Source organism: Anguilla anguilla, chromosome 8 (genome assembly GCF_013347855.1).
Source record: "Anguilla anguilla isolate fAngAng1 chromosome 8, fAngAng1.pri, whole genome shotgun sequence".
NCBI lineage: Eukaryota > Metazoa > Chordata > Actinopteri > Anguilliformes > Anguillidae > Anguilla > Anguilla anguilla.
Window position 1 is genome coordinate 50,638,636 of NC_049208.1, and position 17,852 is coordinate 50,656,487.

At 46.8% G+C, this 17,852-nt stretch overlaps 2 protein-coding genes across 3 annotated transcripts; one reads left to right on the forward strand and one right to left on the reverse strand.

Annotated features, from left to right (window-relative positions):
- Positions 1-115: 115 nt before the first annotated feature.
- On the reverse strand, positions 116-6,364 carry srsf4 (serine and arginine rich splicing factor 4). Of its 2 annotated transcripts, XM_035429813.1 has the most exons (6): positions 6,172-6,364; positions 4,205-4,347; positions 2,469-2,578; positions 1,635-1,849; positions 1,375-1,452; positions 116-1,175 (listed from the first exon to the last, which is right to left on the reverse strand). In XM_035429813.1, exons 1-6 carry the CDS (start codon positions 6,276-6,278, stop codon positions 605-607), a joined length of 1,224 nt encoding a protein of 407 aa, XP_035285704.1. In that variant the 5' UTR covers positions 6,279-6,364; the 3' UTR covers positions 116-604. The 2 variants fall into 2 exon arrangements, with proteins under 2 accessions (XP_035285704.1, XP_035285705.1); XM_035429814.1 differs by lacking the exons at positions 4,205-4,347; positions 6,172-6,364 and adding an exon at positions 3,114-4,084.
- A 2,283-nt stretch (positions 6,365-8,647) lies between these two features.
- LOC118233030 (XK-related protein 8-like) lies at positions 8,648-14,391 on the forward strand. Its single transcript, XM_035428333.1, has 3 exons — positions 8,648-9,380; positions 11,065-11,252; positions 12,854-14,391. The coding sequence occupies exons 1-3, from the start codon at positions 9,049-9,051 to the stop codon at positions 13,573-13,575; spliced, it is 1,242 nt and encodes a 413-aa protein (XP_035284224.1). The 5' UTR covers positions 8,648-9,048; the 3' UTR covers positions 13,576-14,391.
- The last annotated feature ends 3,461 nt before the right edge of the window (positions 14,392-17,852 follow it).

A 17,852-nucleotide genomic window follows, 5' to 3' on the forward strand; every position in this document is an offset into this window, starting at 1 on the left:
TACCCATTTGCAGTAAGTCACTCAGGTAAATTACTCCAATGTAATGCAGCAACTTGGCAGCAATAGAACAGAAAAATTCAAAACAATAAAAAAATGATTCACTTCAAACAAGGCATCAGGCAAGTTTTTTTTATTTTTTAACTGGTAAAAGGACTTCCCACAAAGTTGAAGGATGCAACAGAATAAAATCACATTAATCCCACCCCACACAGCTCTGTCAACACGGTATGCTTTTCAAAGTATGCAATACAAAGGTTAAGACACCTATTACGGTATTCAGACACTTTTAAACTTATAAAAATCTATCTGAGCAATGCCCTTTTCTCAGACTAAACTCACATACTTAATATTTTACAAACACCTCCAATAAGAGACAGCACTATCGTGTAAGGATGTATTATAATAGTCATAATGAAAGAAAGGGAAGCATATATATAATGTGATAGACACGTCGAGCAGGAGTGCCCAGTCATCCTACAACTATTTATCAAAAAAGGAAAAAAAAAAAACAAAACAAAAAAAAATAACTGGACAAATGTGGGGGTGGGGGGTCGGAGAAAGGGGGCGGGGGGTTTTTCGGAGGGGGGGGGGGCGACGGTCCACCTCAGGACTGGGACCGGGACCGAGACCGGGAGCGAGACCGCGAGCGGGACCGGGACTTGGAGCGGGACTCGGACCGCGAGGCGGAGGGAGAGCGGGACCTGGCTTTGGGGGGCGAGGGGGACTTGGATTTAGACTTGGATTTGGACTTGGACTTGGATTTGGACTTGGACTTGAGCCGGGGCTTGGGCGGGGACGGGGACCGGGAGCGGGATCCTCGCTCGGCCCCGCCGGCGCTGCCCTCCTCCTCCTCGCGGTCGCTCTTGGCCTCGCGGGTCTTGGAGCCGGACTTCCTGCCGCGGTCCTTGTTGTCCGAGCGGGACCGGGACCGGGAGCGGGAGCGGGACCGGGACCCGGACTCGTCCTTGTGGCCCTTCTTGGGGTCCCGCTTGTTCCTCTTGCTCTTGGGGCTGCGGCTGCGGCTCCGGCTGCGGCTGCGCCCGGCCCGCCCGCCGCCGCCGCCGCCCCGGCTCCTGCTCCGGCTGCGCCGCGCCCCGTTGCTCCGGTCCTCCCCCTCCCGCCGGCCGCGCACCTTCTTGCGGTCGCGGCTCCGGCTGCGGGAGCGAGACGCCATCCTGCGGCGGGAAGAGGAAACGTTAAAAAACCGCACCGGCCAATCACGGCGCCCCGATCGGCACACTGAACATTTAGCGCAGAGGTCTCAAACTAAACCGTTTCAGCCAATCAGAGAGCCCCAATCGGCACACTGAACATTTCAGAGATCTCAAAGTAAACCGTGGGATGGGGGCGGGGCCTCAGAGGGGCGTGGCCTACCTGGAGCGTGAGCGGCTGCTGTTGCTGCTTTCACTGCGGCTGCGGCTCTTCCTGGAGCGTCTGCTCCTGGACCGGGACCTGAGGGGGGGGGCAGCCCAGAATTACCCACTGCTCCGTCCGGGTCACATGACCCACACACACAACATAAGCTAAACACTTCCTTTAGAAGACACCGTAAAGCTGAAATCTAACAACGTAAAGCGAGGGGGGGGGGGGTAAGGTGACCCGAAGGTCCGAGCAGGTCAGGACGGCGCCCTCACCTGGACCTGCTGCGGCTGCGGGAGTAGGACCGGCGGCGGCGAGACCCGGGCCGGTCCTCGATGAGGCGGATCTTGCGCCCGTTGACCTCGGTGCCGTTGAGCTTCTCCAGGGCCCTCTTCATGTCCGAGTACAGCCGGAACTCGATCACCCCCTCGTTCTTCCGCCCTTTGTTGGTGTCGGCGTACGTCACCTCGCCCGCCTGGCGCATGTAGTCCTGCAGGATGTGGGGGGAGAAGCGTGGCACACACATCAGATTTTGGGCAGGAAACCGGTGTGCCTGCATGCAGTACTTGCACGTGTATTGTGTTTGTGTGTGTGAGGCTCTCGTGCAGGTGCTGTTGACGCATCGTGCACACCTGAAAGCCTTACTTGTGTGCATGATCCCTGTGTATGCAGGAGCGTGCATGGCCTGTGTGCATGGCCCGTGTGCATGGTCCCTGTGTGTGCAGGAGCGTGCATGACCCGTGTGCATGGTCCCCGTGTGTGCAGGAGCGTGCATGGCCCGTGTGCATGGCCCCTGTGTGTGCAGGAGCGTGCATGGCCCGTGTGCATGGCCCCTGTGTGTGCAGGAGGGTGCATGGCCTGTGTGCATGGTCCCCGTGTGTGCAGGAGCGTGCATGGCCCGTGTGCATGGTCCCCGTGTGTGCAGGAGCGTGCATGGCCCGTGTGCATGGTCCCCGTGTGTGCAGGAGCGTGCATGGCCCGTGTGCATGGTCCCCGTGTGTGCAGGAGCGTGCATGGCCCGTGTGCATGGTCCCCGTGTGTGCAGGAGCGTGCATGGCCCGTGTGCACGGTAGCCACGGTAACGCGGGAGCAGGGCCGGTGCCCCGTACCTTCAGGTCCTGCCAGCTGCAGCGGCTGGAGAGGTTCTCCACAATGAGCCGGTACTCGGTGCGCACCGGCGGCCCGTAGCGGTCCCTCCCGCCGCGCGCGAACCCGCCGCCTTCAGCACGACAAGGGGACGAGAACGGCACGGGTCAGGCGGAGACAACGCGCAAGCAACAGCATTCGCTGGGAATAAACAGCCCTGCACAGAAACCCTGTCCACACAACCGACATAAACACACACTGACCTGAAGCAGCACAGGGAGACCCCCTCCCACTACTCAGAAACAAAACAAAACAAAAAAACAAAAAACAAAACAAGAGCTAGCCCTCGTCACCTGTCATTACACAGAGCCCCTAACAACACAGCTAACGGACTGTCTTAAAACACTAGCAAATGTACACTGCACTTCTTCAAAACACTCACATCTGTCAATATCAAAAAAGAAAAAATTTAAATAAAAAATTAATTCTCAGCTATTCTCAGACAGAAACATATGTAGACGACTTTATGAAAGCATTAAAAAAAAAAAACCCACATAACCCTCTTTTTTTTTTTTTTTTTTTAAAGTACTTACGGTGAATTACAGTTTTTGTTTCTTAATAATCAAACTTAAGAGACATTGAAAAAAAAAAAAGAGATTGTTAGGCACCTATAAGAGCATAACCCACATCTGGTCCTAACCCCATGGCATCCTCACCACCCGGGCTATAGGGAAAAGCGGTCTTCACTCGCAATGGCTCCCCGCTTTTTGGTCAGCCAGGGGCCCCAGAATGGTCATAGAGCCACACTCTTGGAAAGGGAACCCAAGGCCAGCAATAGGGGCAGGCAGCCAGTCATCTTAGGCTCAAAGGTCTCTTTCAATTAAAACATCGAGGTATCTTTGTTAAATCTCTAGCGTTAATAACAGTCACATTTTAAAAATAAAAATAAAGAGAGGAAAAATAAGAAATAAATACGAGAGAAAAGCCAAAAAAAAAAAATTCCGAGTTATTGTTGCCAGTGACTAACAATTGGGTAGATTAAAAACTAAAAGATCAAATCATCTGTGCTATGAAATGGTCTGGCAAATTTATTTTGCTGCATTTTTGGCAACACAATATTATGCATGTACATGAGAAAGTTCATGGTTTATATGCTTGCCTGTGCAACATGTCTGCTCTAAGCTCAGGGTCACCTTGCTTGGGTCCTGGTGGCCACAGTGCATGTTGGTGACTTCCTTCCCACCCAATCACGTTTCAACAAATTAACTGCCCTGAATGTCCGCAGCAGCCAATGAGCTCTAGCGGAACCTTAAACCTACATTTAAACAGATCAGTCACTCTTTTTTTACTTCCTTTGACTGAGCTTTGAACACCGATTCAGATCTGATGTCAATTGACCCAGAAGTACCATTTGACTTTGGAGAAAAAACGTTTTTGCGTGGGGTTGGTATGTTCCTGAAATACACCCAAGCACTGAAGGACAAGGTTCTGTGTATAATCAACACCAGATCAGAAACCAGTCAATAGCTCGTTATATCCAACTGCTGAAAGAAAAAACAGCACTTGTGCCTAATATCAGAACTATGGTGGAAAACGTGGCTCAAGAACTTTCGGTTTGAACACGTGGTAAAGACCGTCATGCATTGTGGTCACCTGGTACCAAGCCTGAGGGCCCACTTCAAGACTGTCTGATCAAATACTAGGAGTAACTGTTTTTTTTCTTCATCATATGACCGGTACCGCGGTCGTCTGTACTTACTCCTTCCCGAACCGTAGCTCCCGTCCCGGCGCGGTCCCTTTGTGTGCTCCACAATGACTCTCTCACCACACAAGTCTTTTCCGTTCAGGTCATAAACCGCATCGTCTGCATCTCGAGGGTCATCGAACTCAACAAACCCGTACCTTCATACAAAAAGCAAGACAAAACACTGAGCAGAAGGACAACCGACATAACAACGGTGCATACTATAACCGGCCAAAAAAACGTATATAAACATTCAGTGTCCAATTGGATATTGTTGGATTTTAAAGAAAATGCTGATCGCCTAGCTTTAAATTACTATAACAATCAAACACGTGACACCGCAGCACAGTCCCCAGGATAACTCCACCCACATCACCACCACAGCCATATACGGCATTTTCAATATTCGCATAGCTGGCTGTTTCTGAAGGGAATAAAAACAGCGGGCCCGTCATGCCCCGGCACTTCCCAGAAATTCCTTGCCGACGTTCACCCTGCATCGCACTGGGGCCCTTTTCGTGACTACTGGAACTTTTTTGGAATGCATCTGGACTTTTTTGTCTCGAGAGCATGCACGTTGACAATATTTTGCAAGTTAATAGACGGTTAAATAAGTTGGCAAACTACTGATCTAATCAACTTGGCGAATTGTAAGTTAGTACATTTTCTTTAACTTAAGTACTACATAATACCAGTTCTAGTTTCGTCGTCAAGTGCCAAGTAACCCAGAAAGGACTGAAATTAGTGCTCAAATTATTGTAAGAAATGGATGAGATTTATAGAATAGTACTACCAGCGCCGAAATGTCGAGCTCTCGGCAACACTGGGGAATTCGTTCATTTAAAGGACAGTGAAGTAACCACGAAGATACGATTGGCTGTACTAACTTTAAAAGCTGATTTTAACTGGCTGACCACAATTATTACACAGCTAATGACTAGACTAGCTAGTTCTCATTAATTACAAAAAATACCTAAACTGCCTAGCATTGTGAATTTGCCAAATATGCAATCGCACACCGTTGGGTGTTTCACTAATTTCATCCCTAGCTACACTAGCAGACCGTAACTAAACAATGATTTGAGTGAAAGTTCAAGTGGAGTAAACAAATCCAACGTAGTACTAGTATGCCAGATAGCAAACTACGCTTAAATTAGCAAACGCTTAAATTGCGCTTCACGCATCGACCAATCAAATAACTGCACAGATCTTGCGTCATAGCTACATCTTGGATTATTACCCAGCTAGGCCCAAATCTAGGCCTTGCGTAATGGCTGCCATTATTCTAGCCATGCATCGCACACTGGAAATAATGGCGTCATTTTAGATTTTTAAAAAGAATGCATTTCACCAAAATCAACTTTCAGGCCAAAATAGACTGCTTGATGTACCGTAACTGCTACGTCAACTGGAAACGCGGGACAATAGTTAGCTTGTTCAGTAGCTAGCTAAAGTTAGCTCGCTAAACCGCGAGCGAACGAGCACACTTGGCTAGCTAACAGTTGTTCCTCGAGGAGAAACATCTGGAGAATAAATCGGCTTAATCCTTCAAATTGGCCGACAAATGAGACAGTAACCACATTATTTACAGAAATAGTATTGAGTAAAACACAACATCGTCTAAAATGTTGTTACACTCACAGATAGCCAACAAGCAACGGCAACGATTCTCGCAGCAACGCAACAATTCAAAACAATGAACGCAGCCTAAACTAGGCTGTAGCCAGGTAGCTACTCATCCGAAAAGCAATGTGGATGTATATGCTGTTTTACCAATTATCGACCAAGGTTACACTTTGCGGGCAATCCAAACACTTTGTAATAACTCCGCGTGTGTAAAAACAGAAACATATAAACGCTGCCCCGTTGCCGCCGCCGACAACCGATCGTCTGCAACATCACCAGACTGGGCCTCTCCAGCCAGGCCACAACGCGCGTTGAGCTCGTTGGATGACTCGTTCGGCCTTTATCAAATTTGTTACCCGTTTTTTAGGTCGACTTCCAATATCTTCCCGTAACCCTTAAAGAACTTCTCGACATCTTTTTCCCTCGCGCGGTAGCTCAATCTGCCGATGTAAACTCGAGACATTTCCACGGTCCCGGTTGCGTGTGCTCAACTCCTCACACTCACAAAACACACACACAGACAAGCTGGGTGAAGCGCGCACATAAATTACACACTCCCCTCCCCTTGTAGCAACAACGCCATAGGGCGCCCAAAATAGGAGGCGTGTACCTCAGCCACACGTAACTTTTATGTGCAAGTGAAACAAATAGAATTTGAATCGCGTGTAATATGGTTAAATGTTGCGATTACTAGCAGAACATAAACAGCCCCGTGATATTGCACGCAAGGGCATATATACGTCCTGTACATTTGATGATGCAGACTACAATATTTCGTCAGATCTTTCAGTGACTATGCAAATGCTTCGATTACTTGAATTGTTAAGACCATCATTTTGGCATGCTAATACAAAACAGTCCTGGTCTACATAGTGTTGCATGTAAGCAGCTATGGTACACTTTGAAATAAACATGCCCTATATATATATAATGTCTCCCATTGTCTTATCACCAGAATGCGTGGCCAATGTTTTCAAGCTATGGACTGCCATATGATTTAATGAAAATGTGATATTTATTCTGGATAATCAATTACCATAATTTATCTAGAAGGACAAGGCTGGCATATTTTCACATATGACTGTTCTGTGCTCTTGCTAGTAATATAATAGATACCCTCATCTATGGTGACTGAGTGTATCCTGCCTATGTACACATTCATGTAAACAGCAGTAGTTTGTTATTAATGAAACATACTAAATATGTTGGACATAAATATTCATATATATGCTGTGAAATCTAGGGTTTCAGTCCGTCTTCTAAACTTGATTCAGTGCCAGAGTCTCTCTACCCAGCAGGTAAAATGAGTCTGAATGGGTTGAATGGCCTGTTCTTGTCAATAAACCATATGCATTCTTGATGGTATGCCATTGTGGAACAGGGAGGGTGTGGGTGTCTATTGCTGTCTAAAAGCAAGAGAATATGACAACACCATGTCACATGCAGGCTGTTGTGATTTGGGGCTGGGCCAAAGTCAGTTTTCGCAAGTATTTTACTAATCCTCTAGAAATAACTCGCTATGTCCTGTGTCATGATCGTGCAAGCAAGCCATCGCCTAAATCCAAACAGGTAATTAACTTAAGGAATGCCATTTCAGTCACATTTCCAATGAACCTTCCCAAGACCCTTTATGTATTTTGTCATGATGCATTAACTTCATTCCTTTTTCCTCTGAACAGATGTGTGAACAGATTCTCTCTTTGTCACTTTGGAATTCCCCAGTGTTTTCTTGCTCTGGGACTTCTGAATAAAAGGCTTAATTTCCAACCTGCCGTGGTTTTACTGTGACTCTTTAAGTTATGAAGCTCTCTGTAAGGTAACACCATGGAGAGAATATTTAATGTAAAAATGATGGCATCCAATGTATTTATATGTATTCACATAGTGTATCGAATAATATTGATACTTGGTTGGGAGATCTGGCAAAACGTTGCAGCAGGAAGGGCTGCTGGGACTGTACAGAGCAGTTGTCCTTCTGAGCCAAAAAGAAAACCCAATGCCCCTGTGTAGTGTTGGACACTATACTGTATGAGACAGTATTTCAGATGAGAGTTAAACTGAAGTCCTGACTCCATCAGTAAGGTCCCCATGTGACTTATCCCAAAAAGTAGGAGGGAAATTCACGACCAGCCACTCTCTATCCGGCCACCAAGTAATCCTCTTGTTTAAAGGTTTGATCATTCTTTCCTTCTTCACCTCTGCGTGCTCAGCATTTTGCCACAAAATGGCTGCTGTGTATTGTTCAGGCAGCTGCTACAGATTGGTGGTGGTTGATGTGAGCTTCTCCCTTCGCCGCAAAGCTCTTTCAGAAAGATGCTACATAAATACAATCTATTGTGTTATCCATATATTGTTTTACAAGCAGCACAGTTACACACAATACAATGCATCCTGCAACATGTGCCTGTATACAGTTATCCAAAAACCTCTACTAAACTGGATAACATTGGATAACAGTGCAAACATTGTACATTCTGGGATGCTATTAAAATATATATTTGTCTTGCACGACTTGTGTGGCTGTGTAAATGTGTCTGTGTCGACAATTATGGCGTATACTTCAGCTTCCCATCAGTAGTGAAAACTTTATTGCTTAACTTTCTCATTCATACAGGTAAATAGGCTGTATAATTCGTTCAACCGGTAAACCACAAATGAATAGAAACGTGTTTAGATACGTGCGCGGGCTTGTCAATTCGATTAAGAGCCTTTGGGCGTAACGCAAAGACTTAGAATATCGGGTGTTACCGTGTTTCACGCTCGACTGATCGTAGGAGGGGCCCAAAGACTGTAAAAAAAATAGGAGGGGCCAGTAAATAGTGTGCAGTGGTTTGCGAAAGGGAAAGGGATAGCACAAGGCAGTAGTAACGGTCACGGAATTCCCCAATCCGTTGTGAGTGATGTCTTTCTAGTATCGGAATTGGTTAACCACACTGGCCACACTTATCATGGCTACACCGATAAAATGACAAGAATTATATTTATTCCTAAAAATGGAACAGTTCAGACAGGTCATGTGTTCTGACAGCTCAGAAAACATCCGGAAGAGACAGCAGACAGCTCGCCAATGTAAAGTTCGTCAACTAGCCGGCTAGCTCAACATGTGTTAGCTCAACATTGGCTCACGACTTTTCCTAAAGCAAGTCGTCGTGGAGAGGGTCGGTAAGCGACGTGAGGAAGTCGTGAGTTTGGCGTAGGCTAACTTCTATGGACAGTTTTCGGTTGTCGGGAGCATGGAATGCTCTACCTTTTCTGAATATTCGTGGCTGGATTTCCTCTTCACGGTAATTGGCGTTTGCACGTTCATTTTCGATATTGGATCCGACCTGTGGGTCGCCCAGGAGTTCTTCTTGCGCGGGGACTTCTTCTGGTTCGGAGTGCTGGTCAGCTTCATGGTTCTCTCCTCAGTCGTGGTCCAGATGTTTAGCTGGTTCTGGTTTAGCTACGACCGCGAGCTTGAGGGCTACGAGGAGCAGACAACTTCCAAAAACGTACTTCTGGCCGATGAGAAACATTTCAAACTGTACTGCTGGCTGCACGTTCTTCAGCTGGGATTCTTTTTCAGGTAAGGCTCGAGATAGCAAGCTGTATTAAGTATATTTTGGCAATATGATTTCATTCACATTATAAGGAGTCTTTCTAATATAGGCTACCGGTATGTAAACATTCATTATGTTGTCACTTTATATGTTATTTTGGAATATTGAAGAAACGTTGCAATGCATTGAAAACAAACTTTATTTTACTACATCAGAATATATAACACGAGTTCACCTTTGTATGACACTGCATTACTTTTCACAGTGACTCACACAATGTAACTTTTCTAGCATGTTAAGGAATACCTGCATACTATCAGATTAGCAGTTAACACAACAACAATAACAATAATAATAAAACTAGTAACTTTTTTTTTTTTTTACAATTAAGTACAGTTGTTTCATTGCTGGGGAGTTACATTTATGAAAGATATCGATGCATTAACTAACGTCTCAAAGTCGTACCTGTCAACTTCGCGACTCCGTCTTTACACACTAATGCGGTTAGTCAACCTTATTCCATTTAACCCCATAAAAGCATAAAAGTGATTTAAAAAATTGTAGTAATTGTAGCAGCCATTGTAGTAATCTTGGAATACTTACAAAGCAAATGTACTTCTTCATTTCCCTTTCCCTATTCATAGCAAACATATGAGTGTGAGAAATGTACAGAAACTAAAAAGGTTATTATATTTTATATACTATTAATTGCTTGCTTTGTGTTATTTATTTATTTGACTAATTACTTATGGCTTGATGTTTCCTGATTGAAGCTTTCAATAATTTATCACCTCCCTGAGGCCCCCTTTTGCCCCCCCCCCCCCCCCCCCCCCATTGAGAACCACTGCTGTACCGTATACTCCTTTTAGATACAGGAGCCTGAAACCGTGGATAATGACATAATTTCCGCTCAGTAGACATTCAGGAGCTGTGCCCTCAGTACTAAGGCTGCACCCTGGCTCTAGTGTTTGCTTTCAATTGAACCATGGAGGAGAAGTTAACTCCCCCACACACACGCTCACACGCACACACTCACACGCGCTGTGAGTACTGCATATTGCACATCACATACGTGCGTGTTCAGAGAGCAATAATCTGTATTAATGTGTTCATTTGCAGTATGCTGTCAGCCAATGAGCTTCTAACCGAAGAGGCAGAGCGCTTATTTTCCTCCTTTTCAATGTTCAGAACTTGTTTTTTTTGATAGTTTTGTGTGATTTACAGGCACACCAGCCTAAATGAGGATCATCAGTCATCTGCAGCTTTGGCTGATTCACGCTTGCTGGATTGCATCAGGGAGTTCTGCTTTCATGTGGTCGGCGACCCAGGAAACTATTTCATCTGTAGCAAAGGAAAAATCAGTTTTACGTTGAGAACCACATCTCCAGTCTGTCATCGTTATGATCATCGAAAATTGCGCTATTTACCCAGGCTGGTAGCTAAAAATGTAAAAAATGTAACGTTCAAAGGTCACAGCGTCACATTATTGCGCAACCAGCTGAGCTGCTGATAAGTCTGACTGAAGTAATGACCCGTGGAAAACGTAATTTGTCCGGGTTTAAAGTACTAGGCTGCGTGTCTTCCGTACTGTAGCGTACAGCCCGGCCCTGATGTCATCTCGCCGTGCTGGGGCTGTGTCGTGTGAGAGGCGGGGCCAGCTGAGTCAGGTGACCAGTGATTGACGGGGCCTTTTCCCTCCCCCCCCCGCAGGCACGTCTCGGCCATCAGGCAGGGGTTCCAGGTGTGGTGGCGGGGGAAGCAGGGCTCGGAGTACGCGGTGTACATGACCCACGACCTGAGCATGCTGCGGCTGATCGAGACCTTCTGCGAGAGCGCCCCCCAGCTGACGCTCATGCTCTACATCATGCTGCGCACCAACCGAGTGCGCGTCGTGCAGTGTGAGTGTGTGTGTGTGTGTGAGTGAGCCTGCGTGTGTGTGTGTGTGTGTGTGTGTGAGTGAGCCTGCGTGTGTGTGTGTGTGTGAGTGTGTGTGCACGTCGCGCAGTGTGAGTGAGCCTGCGCGCGTGCGTGTGTGTGTGTGTGTGAGTGTGTGTGTGTGTGAGTGAGCCTGCGTGTGTGTGTGTGTGTGTGATTGAGCCTGCGTGTGTGTGTGTGTGTGAGTGTGTGTGCACGTCGCGCAGTGTGAGTGAGCCTGCGCGCCCGCGTGTGTGTGTGTGTGTGAGTGTGTGTGTGTGTGTGTGCACGTCGCGCAGTGTGAGTGACCCTGTTTGTGTGTTACGGCCTCAAAAACCACTGGCTCTGCCAGAGGCAGGAACACATTAATAGGACGCCACACCCAGTTAGAGTAAACAAGCAAATGCATTTATTTAACAAAACACAAAAATGCTCACAAATGATGAAGCAATAAGAGCAGGGAGGTCTGGCCAAAAAGAACTAAAGGAAGGAGAAGCCTGGGGCAACCACGCAGTGGGCTGTCGGACCCAGGACTTCTCCCTAAACTAACAAAACAGAGGAAAAACTAAACTACAACAACAAAGCCTTTTGAAAGGAGGGGCACTACAGGTGCAATCAGCCCCTAATCAGAGGCACCTGAGAGATGAGCGAGGGAGAGACAGACAAAGGGGAATAAAAGCAGAACGGGGGAGCATGTAATAGTGTGTGTGTGTGTTTGTGTGAGTGACCTTGTGTGTGTGTACGTCGTGCAGCGTGAGTGACCCTGTGTGCGTGTGTGTGTGTGCTAGTGTGTGTGTGTGTGTACGCACTCAGTGTGAGTGACCCTGTGTGTGAGTGTGAGTGAGTGTGTACTGTGCAGTGTGAGTCTGTGTGTGTGCGTGTGTGAGTGAGCCTGTGTGTGTGTATACACAAGTATATTCCTGAACTGTGTAATATTCCTTAGCTGTGCATACATCCGGTATGCTTCTGAAATGCTTGCTCAAAGGGATTTGAATCTTTGGTGCTCTCTGTAATGAATACTCTAGTGCTTGATTGATACTTGATAATGTGTGGCAATGTGTCTATTATAGTACTGTAGTTCTTTATGAACTGCCATTTTGTTTCAGTCCATCCATGTCTGTATCTACACTAGTTCAGCTGAAGCACTGTATGCACTGTGACGCAGGTCGCTGTAGGTGAGAGTATGTGCTAATCAAAAGAGTGAAACTGTCACCAGTCCCACTTTGGTTTGCGACCCCGGCGCCCCCCCCCCCCCCCCCCCACACGGCCCTGTTGCCTTGACAGCGCCCTCAGCAGAAGCACCAGCTCTCACGAACTGCTGGTCTGAGGCCAGCAGAACCCTCGCGAAAAAGCCAAGCAAACCTGGTTTGCCGCTTTGCATGTTTTTTGTATTTGCAAATGTATTTTTCGCGAAGCGGCAAGGCTGCAGTTCCCTCTCTCTAACTGCCACACCGTAAACAGACGGGTCCCGTTTCTCCGTGAGCCGATTGGTCCCTCTCTCGGTGGCCCCGTCAGCTGATTGGTTCCTCCCTCCTCCCTCCTCCCTCCTCCCTCCTCCCTCCTCTCTCCTTTCTTTTCTGGGCAGATGTGAGCGTGGTGGCCTCCACCTCCTCCGTGGCCTGGATGTTGGTGGACTACCACCGGTCCCTTCGCTCCTTCCTCCCGGACAAGGCCCAGCAGGGCTGGGGCTCCTCCACCGTCTACTTCCTGTGGAACCTGCTGCTGATCGCCCCGCGCGTGGTGTCCCTGGCGCTCTTCGCCTCCGTCCTGCCGGCCTACGTGGCGCTGCACTTCCTGCTCCACTGGGGGGCGCTCTTCCTGTGGGCCTGGCGGCAGCGCACCAGCTTCATGGACAGCGCGGCGGGGGAGTGGCTCTACCGCGCCACCGTGGGCCTCATCTGGTACTTCAGCTGGTTCAACGTGACGGACGGCAGCACCAGGGCCCGCGCCGCCATCTACCACGCCTTCATGGCGGCCGACGGCGGGATCCTGCTGGCCACCTGGTGGGCGTACAGGGACCCCGCGGAGACGCAGCGCTACGCCCCGGGCCTGGCGGCGGGTGTGCCGCTCTGCTACGCGGCGGGCCTCCTGCTCAAAGGCCTGTACTACACCTGCTTCCACCCCCGGCTGCTCGGCCCCGCCCCTCAGGTCGGGGAGGACGTGCTCGACGGCGGGGGGGTGCCCTTCCGGTCCTTCGCCCCGGAGGCCGCGCCGCCGCCGCTTCGGCAGAACAAGAGGATGGCCGGCCACGCCCAGCTCTTCTACGCTCCGGCGCCGCCCCCGACTGCTGCCCACAGCGCTCCCTGAGGGGGGAGGAATCCTTTGAAGTCGGCCATTTTGGCTCCGCTGGCTCAATTTACTCCCATTGCGCGCGCGACACAAGGCGCTGGTCATTCACGAAGGCCCCCGAGCACGTCCGGGCGATCAGCGCTGGTCTGTGAAGCCGTTCTGTGTGGATGTGCGATGGAGATACGATAGGGCGATTTGTGTGTTTATAATCAAAATATAACGTCACAACAATGCCAGCCTCAGGTACTTCCGATTTACAAAAGGCAATGCTAGTTATATGTTTCAGTCTGAAGGACAAGCACACTATTTATGAAAACCGTCTCTCGGGGAACTTTTATACCTTTAAGCTTATAATAAGCAAATTATGTTGATTGCTATTATTGTGCATCTGAGCTTCAGGCCCCGCAATGGCATATATTATATGTATTATTGCTAGTACTGTTATAATGGTGTTGTAATGTTAAACCTAATTTCATAGGACCAGCATATAAATTCTGCTTTGTGCACAAACCTATGTAATTTATTTTGTAAGTATAACTTACAGAAATCCCAAGGTACAAGATCACAAATGTGATTAGAATGCTCTGTACTGAACATTCGAATGCTGACGTGACAATCGGTACCGACGTGCGTTCAAGATGACGAAGGTTCGTGGCGAACTAAGTTTGCGGCCAACAGTTAATGTTGAACGATTTTAAATGAACATTCCATTTGGTTTCGCCATCAACGTATTTTAGTAACTAGAAGAGTGCACTCAGTAGAGTGCAGATCTCCGCCAGGCATGTTAGCTTTGCTGATGCAACAATAGAGGGAGGCTACACAATCAATGCAACCAAACAAATAAAATATTACAAGTTTTTACCATGTGCCACTGAAAATTTCATTCATATCAGCCACGATGTGTTAGACAGAGCTAACGTTGACGTTATAGTCTGGCACTTTCGTTTCAAATCCGGACAGGAACAATCTGGACGGGAACAATTCCAAAAGACCAGCGATGTAAAATATCAATTTCAATGTGAAAATGCCAACAAAATAATAGCCACAGATACAAACATTAACGTTAGTTGGCGGATTATTTTGTTGGCATTTTAAGGTTGAAATTGACATTTTACATTGTTGGTCTTTTATTCCAAACGGAAGCAGTTGCTGATCACTTGCGGCCCCTACCGGCCGGTTAGGAGGAGTGAGGAGTTAGAACTCAACGTATTTCAATGGACAATGATGGAAATTAATAAATATAATAAAATAAAATACTTGTCGTTGACCGATTTGCAAAATATTTGAGAATGGATGCGACAAAACGGAGGGTCATTTTCGCAGTGGCTATTAGAGGACTTCAATGATAGTGGTCCTGACATGAGATATTATAGGATTCCACTCTGTATTGTCATGTAGCGCAACTGATGAGGAGGTCTGCAGAATTGAGCGATATGCCGAGGAAGCCATGCCTCGATGACGATTTTACTTCTCGCTCACATTTTTTATGGTGAAACGGGAAACGTCTGTTCTCTCAGCGTCTTTCCTGTCCGGAGTCAGTTTTGTTCGCGGCGCACTACCTTTTCTGACTGTTAGCTAGCGTTCGGTGGCGAACAGAAACAAGTTTGAATGTGCTGGCAAACGTTAGCGAACGGTCGCCGTCTTGAACGCACGTCCGGCGATGGAGTTCTAGAACACGGACTTCCAAGAATTCCAAAAAACTGCTTGACATTCTACCCTCATTCATTTCCATATGGTACCTTTTAACAGACATGTAAATGTGTTTGCTGGTTGACTGAATGTAAGGCCTTTGTGCTGGTCTCACACTTGATAACGACATCGGGGGGGGGGGAGTTCGTTTTCATGTTTCTAATGAGGTCACCGTACGTATAAGCATGGGAGGCTGTGTTTCCATGTAAAAAGCCAGATAAACGTAAAAATGTCTGTTACAGAATGACCAATGTTTTTACTCGTGTACTCAAGGAAGTAAGCTGCTGTTGTCTGCATGTGAAACGGGGGAGATGAAGATTAAATGTTTACCCTGGGGTAAAATATCCACCTGTACTCCTTTATTTTTACATTCCTATCATTCCTTCTTGGTTAAGTGTAGAGGAAAGAGCAGGCATTGTGGAAAAGGCCCCTTTTGTACATTACAGCAGATTGAGGTGTTTGGCCATTAAAACTATCCAGCTTTACCTGACAACATGAAAAAACAACCTGAAAGAAAACGTGCAATACTGTTCAATTTACCACTCGCTACAAAATACGTTTTTTAAATTTTTTTATTTACACAACTATGAAGAATTTTTTTCAGTACACAGGAAAACATTTTGGGCCACTAAACAGTATACGGTCCGATACAAAAAAAAAAACAAGACAGAACATTTTCTGTTGTCCAGTTCATGGGGTCATTATGCAGATCAGTGGAGGCAATTTAAACCAGAGACCAACAAACTTTGGACCAGACGAATAATACATATTTTAAAAAAAGAAACGAAATAAAATGAACAGTGTGAAAACATGAACAGAATAATCCTCACCAGGGGATTTAAAGCATAAGAAATCAAAATTTTCACCCATGACCTGAGTGATCTTGCTCTGGGACTGACAACACTGCACCGCATCTCTCACCGAGCACCACTCAGAAATACGAACAGCCATTTAAATGCTGCGTTTGCATTTGTGGTAAGAAATTTGTTTCCTTTTTGTTGCATAGAAGACCTCATGGAAAAAAAACAAAACAACTAGGTGCAACTCTGATGTTTCAAAGGAAATAGATTTGTTCTCCTTTTCCCTACTGCTGCAATAATAACGAAGCCAATAAAACGTCCACACGACGATGGAACATCTTCACTCGTTATGAAAAAGTAAAGTCACTGGATCTTTGCTGGCTGCTTCAATCCCCTCCCTCCTCCTACTTAAAATCCACCTATCCCTCCGTCCCTCCACACCCCCGCCTATCCCCTCCCCTACATTTCCTGCCCCAGCCCCTTCCCACAGTGTACCTAGAATATGGTTCTGGATTAGGGGAACCAAAACAGACTCTTAACCCTTTAAGGTGTGAGATCACAAATACATGATTAGAATGTTCGTAACTGAACATTCCAATGCTGATGTAACAGTCCCTACCGGTAACTGGAACCAATGGAGTTCTAGAACACCAACATAGAATTCTGAAGAAAAAAAAAGAAACCTATTCTTCAAAGGGTAAATATTGACAGTCAAGTGACAGGACATTGTTATATTCTCTAGCCAGTTGTGAGCGGCACTGCTGGATGCATTAAAATCCCATTGGCTGCAGAGATGCCTGGGACTAAAACAGCTGTGACATCACGGCCACTGATTGTCTGTGCGATAAGGAGGTGATTCACAGTGCCTTGGATCCTAGAGTAACCATAGTAGAGCTTGTCAAAGTCATGTGACATAAAAGCACATCACTGATTGGGCAGTGAAAGATGACACCCAGGAAGAACACACATTCTAAAAGACTATTGACATACTTATTGAAATAAACTGGGATAATTACTTGCAAAGGAGACTATTAATGTAACATTGACAAAACCTTACCAAAAACAAACAAACAAAAAAAGCCAAAGAACCTTTCAGCACTGCTCAAGAACATACATGGTTTAAAAAAAAAAAATTCAAATAACACTTCAGTTCTACTACAGAATAACAATGATCGTATTTCATGATACGTTAAACACATTTCAGAATATCCCTTACAGATGTTGATATATATGGGTTAAAAGGCACTATATAAATATGTACAAACACACAAATACACGAAACACACATTCGTAATCGTCAAGCTGCTTGTATGTGAAATTGCTAAATCTTCAGGCTCAGATTTGTTCAGTCATAATCTCACAGGGACCATAGATATCAGCTCTTAGCCTCCGGACCCATTCTCAGCTCTGCAAGCTCTATGGTGCACACTCTAGGTATATCACTTCCATAGCTGTCGTGGGGGGACCAGCAACAGAAGTTCGCACACCTCCATCACAAGGACCAGATTACGTCAGCTCTCCGTCTCTCCCACGGGGACCAGTGATCGGTTTTCTCCCTCTCTCTCGTGACACGTCGGCTCAACATTTCCAGCTCCACCACCACCACCACCACCTCGCTCTGAATACACCGTTCGCTACGAAAGTATTGCACAACTGGAAGATTTCCTCCCCCATTACCCTATAATATCGGCCTATCTACCTACCTACCCACGGCGACTCTACGCTAATTAAGCACAGCCACGCCCAAAAGAAGGCCTCTGTTGCTTCGGGCGTCTGAACTGAACGCGTGGCGCGGATGGTCTTTGG

Excerpts from the sequence above, each read along its gene's own strand:
- LOC118233030 (XM_035428333.1), top strand. The coding sequence starts at position 9,049 with ATGGAATGCTCTACCTTTTCTGAATATTCGTGGCTGGATTTCCTCTTC. Across the intron at positions 9,381-11,064 it reads CAGCTGGGATTCTTTTTCAG|GCACGTCTCGGCCATCAGGC; the intron begins GTAAGGCTCGAG and ends CCCCCCCCGCAG. Across the intron at positions 11,253-12,853 it reads CCGAGTGCGCGTCGTGCAGT|ATGTGAGCGTGGTGGCCTCC; the intron begins GTGAGTGTGTGT and ends TTTTCTGGGCAG.
- srsf4 (XM_035429813.1), bottom strand. The coding sequence starts at position 6,278 with ATGTCTCGAGTTTACATCGGCAGATTGAGCTACCGCGCGAGGGAAAAA. Across the intron at positions 2,579-4,204 it reads GAGCTACGGTTCGGGAAGGA|GCGGCGGGTTCGCGCGCGGC; the intron begins GTAAGTACAGAC and ends GTCGTGCTGAAG. Across the intron at positions 1,176-1,374 it reads AGCAGCCGCTCACGCTCCAG|GATGGCGTCTCGCTCCCGCA; the intron begins GTAGGCCACGCC and ends TTCCCGCCGCAG.